Source organism: Mastomys coucha, unplaced genomic scaffold (genome assembly GCF_008632895.1).
Source record: "Mastomys coucha isolate ucsf_1 unplaced genomic scaffold, UCSF_Mcou_1 pScaffold20, whole genome shotgun sequence".
NCBI classification, from domain to species: Eukaryota; Metazoa; Chordata; class Mammalia; order Rodentia; family Muridae; genus Mastomys; species Mastomys coucha.
The window spans coordinates 113609124-113616058 of NW_022196903.1; the positions used below are offsets into that span (position 1 = coordinate 113609124).

Sequence of the window (6935 nt, forward strand, 5' to 3'; positions counted from 1 at the left end):
GGGATTTGAACTCAGGACCTTCAGGAGAGCAGTCAGTGCTCTCACCCACTGAGCCATCTCGCCAGCCCATAAATAAATTTTTTAAAGATTCTTTCTGTCTATTAATAATCCAAATTTGAGGCCAAAGAAAATGATCTTCCATTAGAGAGCTTGCCTAGTAAGTCAGTCTTGTCAGCAAATAGAGCTGGAAATTATTTCAAAATTATTTCCAACCTATCAGTGATTTAAAAAGGGAATATGCTGGTGGTACATGTGATCTTTAGATTCTAGTTCTTATTTACTCGGTTAAAATGAATTTTACAAGCTACTATTATAGTTGATCATCGGCCTTTCTTCTGCTTCTGAATGAAATGGAGGGGTCTTCAGGGGAAAGTAAGAATGTTTATCCGAATAGAACTTGCCCTTGAGGAATGGGAAACCATTAGTTACTGTTTATGTTGTGCTGGGTGGGTATTAGATTTGGCACTTTGGTGTATAATTATAATTGTATTTAAATCCTTAAAACAATAAAATGTGATTGGGTTTGTGCCGGCACTTTTCAGAAAATTTGTACTGTAAGTCCAGTAGCCAGACTTGGTACCTAGAGTGCTTGATCTCAAGAAATACCTTTTTTTTTTTTTTTTTTTTTTGGTTTTTCAAGACAGGGTTTCTCTGTGTAGCCCTGGCTGTCCTGGAACTCACTCTGTAGACCAGGCTGGCCTCGAACTCAGAAATCCACCTGCCTCTGCCTCAAGAAATACCCTTTTTATACTGTACCTTGTAAAGTACTATGATATAATGTCCATTTCATAGATGAGAAATGTTTGTGTCAAAATGTTTGTGTGATAACACACGTTTCAAGAAATTGCACCTGTACTTTAGCAGTAGTTTGTTATCCTGATGCTGGAACTTGGAGAAACATCCCTCAGCTTAAGCATTTGCTATTTTGTGGGTGGTTTAGAATGATTTCTTTTAATTAAATGCTTGTTGTATATAGGTGGCAGTTTTCAAAGAACGAGAGCAAAAGGAGATTGAAGCCATGCATTCCCTCAGAGCAGCCAACCTAGCCAAGATGACAATTGTGGACCGCATAGAAGAAGTGAAATTTTGTATTTGCCGCAAGACAGCCAGTGGGTTTATGCTACAGTGTGAGCTCTGCAAAGACTGGTTCCATAACAGCTGTGTTCCCCTTCCTAAATCAGGTTCCCAGAAAAAAGGATCCAGCTGGCAGGCTAGAGACGTAAAATTCCTTTGCCCTCTTTGCATGAGATCTCGGAGGCCAAGGCTAGAGACTATTCTGTCACTCCTGGTATCCCTTCAGAAGTTGCCTGTACGGTTGCCTGAAGGAGAGGCACTGCAGTGTTTGACAGAACGTGCCATGAGTTGGCAAGATAGAGCACGACAAGCTTTAGCCACAGATGAACTGTCCTCGGCCCTGGCCAAACTCTCTGTGTTAAGCCAACGTATGGTGGAACAAGCGGCTAGAGAAAAAACTGAAAAGATTATCAGTGCAGAACTCCAAAAAGCAGCTGCCAATCCAGACTTACAGGTCAGCTTCCAGTTTACCTTCTTATGTTTCATGTGACAGCATCTGTCAGTATGTAAATGTATCATAAATTAAATGTATTTAACCTGTTGACTTGGGTAGGAAAGCAACTATAATTTGCCAGCAGTTCTGTGATCCAAGTTTCTTCTTCCTTCTGCATACACAGCTTTACTTTTCTTCTTATCAGTAAAAACTCAAGTCATTTTAGTGAAATACTACCTGAAAAGATTCAGGTAGACTGTAGCATATTTATTTTCTGCTAACTGTTGAAGAAGTCTGTTAGCTGCTTTTTAAATAAAATGGTTACATTTTGTTGGTGTTAAGCATACATTAATTTGTTTAGTCTGTCTGTCCATCTTTTTGTTTAGGGACACTTACCTAGTTTCCAGCAGTCTGCTTTTAACCGGGTGGTGAGCAGTGTATCATCTTCCCCCCACCAGCCAGTGGACTACGATGATGAAGAGACAGATTCTGATGAAGATATTCGGGAGACATATGGCTATGACATGAAGGTAATTATAGGGACAGGCTAAAGATATGTATCTGGTAAGTTCTGTTTTAAAACTGCTGCCATTGGTATTTAAGGACTGAGGGTAGAAGAGAAATAGCCATATATTTGTCTTGAGTATGTGGTAATGGCAGTTTTTCAAAACTTAAAGAAAAAAAGTGAAATTTTAAATAATATTTTATGTTTGTGATGAGGTGCCCTTGTCATGGTGATTATTATATAATATTATAGTTAATTTTAATGTCATGTTTTTAGTGCCTTAGGTCAACAAAGCTTTCATTTTTAGCTTTTTCTAAATTAAGTGTTTACAATTCTGATAATTTCTCTTTGTTCTTTAGGATACAGCCAGTGTGAAATCCTCTAGCAGTCTGGAACCCAATCTCTTTTGTGATGAAGAGATTCCCATCAAGTCTGAGGAAGTGGTGACTCACATGTGGACGGCACCTTCGTTCTGTGCAGAGCATGCATATTCTTCTGCTTCTAAGAGTTGTTCTCAAGGTAGTGATTAGCCCTAGAAAAGGTAGAATCTGGGCAAGGTGGTACATGCTTGTCATCCAAGTACTTGGAGATTTGGGAGAGCACAAGAGTTTAAGTTCATTCCTGAATATCAGATAGCAAGTTGGAGGCCAGCCTAGGCTACCTGAAACCCTGTCTTCATAAAAACAGAAGTGGGCCTAGGAGATGGTTCAGCACCAGCCATGTAAGTCTGACAACCTAAGTTTCATTTCCAGAATCCTCATAAGAATGTTAGGTGAAATACATGTATATGTAGTCCTGGTACAAGAGCTAGGAAGTGGAAACAGCATTGGCTGGGAATTCTCAGGCCAGCTAGTTTGCAGGAAGTAGCACAACAGGAAAAACAACAGGTTCCTCAATAAAGACTCGAGACATTGTCGTCTCATCTCCACATGCGGTGGCACACGTGTACCTGGACTCACGTGCACATAACACATAAAATAAATAAAAAGCAAACAAAACAGAAAACATAAGGTTTGGAGATTGCGCTCTGTGGTAGTGTTTGCCTAGCAAGTGAAAGGCCTGGGTTTGGTCTTAAGCCCTGAGAAAAACAAAATAATATATATTTACAAAGTAAATTGAAACAGATAGAAAAGACATCATATTAACCCAGACTGTCAACTCCTCTTGAATACATAACCAGGTTTTCACCTAGTGAGAGAACTTGAAAACACTATTGTGGTTGGGAAAAGCCAAAATTTGTTTTCATTTTCTATCATTAGATGATGACCTGAAAAGATAATAGAAGTATAGAGTCCCAACCAGGAGTATTTTTTTTAGGTCACATGATTGCGTGTTTTATTTGTATGCAATCTCTGTTAGACCTTCATTTACCTTCTACTTGATCAGTACCAGCTGTCAAGGAACTCACTGATGCTTAGTATCCATACGGGACTTGGATATTCTTTTATTTTGTTGAGTTTATTGGTTTGTTTGGGTTTTTTGCACACTCGTGGGTGCTCTGTGTGCATGCACGTATAGAGACAATCTCATTCTGTAGCTTTAGCGGCCTAATTCTCTTGGTGTAGCCTTTGTTGGCTTCACACTTAACAGCAATCCTCCTGTATCAACTTCCTAAGTGCTAGGATTTCAAGTGTGCCGCTCTACTTGGTTAGACTTCAGGATTGAGGTTTTTGTTATTTTTGTCTTGTTGTGATTTTTTTTTTTATGTATATAAGTGTTTGGTATTCTTAATTGTTAGGAACTTCCTTCTTTTGGTGAATTCTTTCTCACTGATGTTCACTTTTCATTTACCCAGAGAAAATAAGTAATGCTTTATTTCACTCCTCTAGAAAATGGAGATTATTTTTTCTATGATAAACTTTTAGAAATTTTATGGATCATTACATTAGCCACTTAGTATAGTTTTAAAAACCTTTTTTTGGTGGGGCTGGTGAGATGGCTCAGTGGTTAAGAGCACTAACTGCTCTTCCTAAGGTCCTGAGTTCAAATCCCAGCAACCACATGGTGGGTCACAACTACCTGTAATGAGATCTGATGCCCTCTTCTGGTGTGTCTGAAGACAGCTACAGTGTACTTACATGTAATAAATAAATAAATCTCTAAAAAAACAAAACAAAACCTTTTTTTTGGTACTAAAATAATAAATTCAGTTATCTAAATTTACTCTCAAGGGTAGAGGTAAATTTTTTTCTAAACATTTGCTATCATAGTATGTGTGTTCCATTTTCAGTTTTTTTGCTTTGTTTCTTGATGTCTTGGTGAAAGGTTCTAGCACTCCACGAAAGCAGCCTCGGAAGAGCCCTCTGGTTCCCAGAAGTTTGGAGCCCCCAGTATTGGAATTGTCTCCTGGAGCAAAAGCCCAGCTAGAAGAACTCATGATGGTTGGAGACCTTCTAGAAGTGTCTCTGGATGAGACACAGCACATATGGCGGATTTTGCAGGCCACACATCCACCCTCAGAGGACAGATTCTTACATATCATGGAGGTATAGACTGACTTTACTAGTGATTTTAACCTGTCCATGTTCCTTAGTAGTGCTACAATACTGGCAACAGGATGCCTGAGTGGGTAGTAGTTTGGCAGTCATGTTCTCATTTAAGTAAAAATATTTGTTTCCTTATTTTTCATTGAAATTTTACGTAATAATTCTTTTGTTTCTGCTAGAGAGAAGGAAGGATTAAAAAACAGTTTAGCCAAGTATCATGCATGGTTCAGGCTTATAATCCTAAAACAGGGGAAGTGGAGGTAAGAAGATGAGTCATTCAAAACCATCCTTGGGTACTTTGAGGCTAGCCTCCACTACACAAGCTCTTTTCTCAGAAATACATAAACAAACAAAACAATAAAACAGTTTAGGGGCTGGGGAGATGTTAAAATTATCCATATTCTCTAGGCCAGCTCCCAGCACCCACATTGGGTGGTTCATAACCACCTGTAACTTCAGCTCCAGGGGATCTGAAGCCCTCCTCTACTTCAAAAGCCCCTCCACTCACATGCACATACCCACACAGAAACACACACATATACCATATATACATAATTTAAAATGCCTTTTTTTTAAAAAAATCAGTTTTATAACAATCACCATAGATAACTGGGTAAATGTTGAAAATTTTAAAAGGTTGGGCTGCATGCTTTTTTTAAAAGGTTGAAATTGCATGCTTTGCAACTATGAGGACCAGAGTTTGGCACATACATTTAAAAAAAAAAAAAGTAGATGCTCTTGGTGGCCTGCCTGTAATCCCAGTGGGTAGAAGGCAGAGGCAAGGAATCTAGAGCAAACTGGCTAGTCATACTAGCCAAAATGGTGAGCTCCATGTCCATTAAGAGACTGTACCTCAATTTATAGAGTGGAGAGATACTGAGGAAGACACCTGACATCAACACATGTATACACAGACCACAGGTACTTCTAAACATGCTCCAGATAAAAAAGGCAAGTAGGTGGTAAAGTAGAACTGGATGAGTTGGGTGACTTTACAGTCACTTTTCAGTTCTATTACATACATTCATATTGTATGCAAATATCACCACAGTACATTCCGAGAACTCATTCACTCTCACTATATAGACCAGGCTACCCTTGAACTTGAAGCTACCCCATTGCAGCTTGCTGCCTCCCAAGTGCTGGGATTACAGATGTGTACTCCAATGTCTAGCTGCCTCAACTCTGTAATCATCTCAAACAGGAAATTTGAACTAGTAAAAAATAATTGTTTCCCCTCCTGCACCTCCTAGTCTGATTTTTGTGTCTGCTAATTTTCTTGTTCTAAGTACCTCACATAAGAGGATGATACTATTTTTACGTTTTGCATTAAGAATTTATTAATTTCATATTTTGAAGGATGATAGCATAGAAGAGAAACCATTAAAAATGAAAGGAAAGGATCCTTCAGAGAAGAAACGGAAACGGAAGCTAGAAAAGGTAGAACAGTTTTTTGGAGAAGGAAAACAGAAGACCAAGGAGCTAAAGAAAGTAGATAAACCTAAAAAGAAGAAATTAAAATTAAATGTGGACAAATCAAAAGAGCTGAATAAATTGGCCAAGAAGTTAGCCAAAGAAGAAGAGCGAAAGAAAAAGAAAGAAAAGGCTGCTGCCGCCAAAGTGGAGCTTGTAAAAGAGAACACGGAGAAGAAACGAGAGAGGAAGGTGCTGGATATCCCCTCAAAGTATGACTGGTCGGGCGCAGAGGAGTCTGACGACGAGAATGCTGTGTGTGCAGCCCAGAACTGCCAAAGGCCCTGCAAGGACAAGGTGAGGTGCAAGGGTTCATCGACTGCTATGAAGGGCCAGAGCTAGTGGGCTAGTGGTCCAGGAGATGTGTGTAGGATGTAATAATAGTATAGTTGTGATTCCTGAATTTGGACTTCAAACATTTTTTATACAGTTTTTATAAACCATTTTAATTAAGCTCCTTAAGTATGCGTTAATGGAAGAAGTTTTTAAGTCATTTACTAGAAATGTACAGAAGCATAGAAAACTTACTTGACACCCTGGCAAGCACTGTACTTCTCATACATAGTATGCAGGTCAATCTTCAAAATACTCTTCTGACCTGAAAAGTCCGTCCTTATCTTACTCACACTCTAGTTGAAAGGTACTCTCTTAATATATACTTAATAAGGTACTCTCTTAAATAGAAAATGATTTTTTAAGGTAATAATTGAGACTCAATGTTATTGTTAAAATTTTTCAGCCTAGGCTAGTAGATGGCTCATTTGTTAAAGGTACTTGTCACCAAGTTTCACAAACTAAATCCAGTCTCAGGACCACATGATATAAGTAGAAAGCTAGCTTCCTCAAGTTGTCCTCTGACCCCTACCTATAGACTGTTATGTGATTGCTAATACGTGTAGTAACTTGTGTGGTTGGTTGGTTGGCTGGCTGGCTGGCTTGGCTGGCTGGCTGGCTGGCTGGCTTG

The 6935-nt window shown here is 39.0% G+C and overlaps 1 protein-coding gene across 1 annotated transcript in view; it reads left to right on the plus strand.

Annotated features, from left to right (window-relative positions):
- Positions 1-6935, plus strand: part of Kdm5a (lysine demethylase 5A) — a 71068-nt gene that overhangs the window by 53844 nt on the left and 10289 nt on the right. Inside the window, exons 23-27 of the mRNA XM_031383220.1 lie at positions 977-1528; positions 1894-2037; positions 2372-2531; positions 4278-4498; positions 5858-6268. Of these exons, the coding sequence (XP_031239080.1) occupies positions 977-1528; positions 1894-2037; positions 2372-2531; positions 4278-4498; positions 5858-6268 (1488 nt within the window). The remainder of the gene's footprint in view (positions 1-976; positions 1529-1893; positions 2038-2371; positions 2532-4277; positions 4499-5857; positions 6269-6935) is intronic.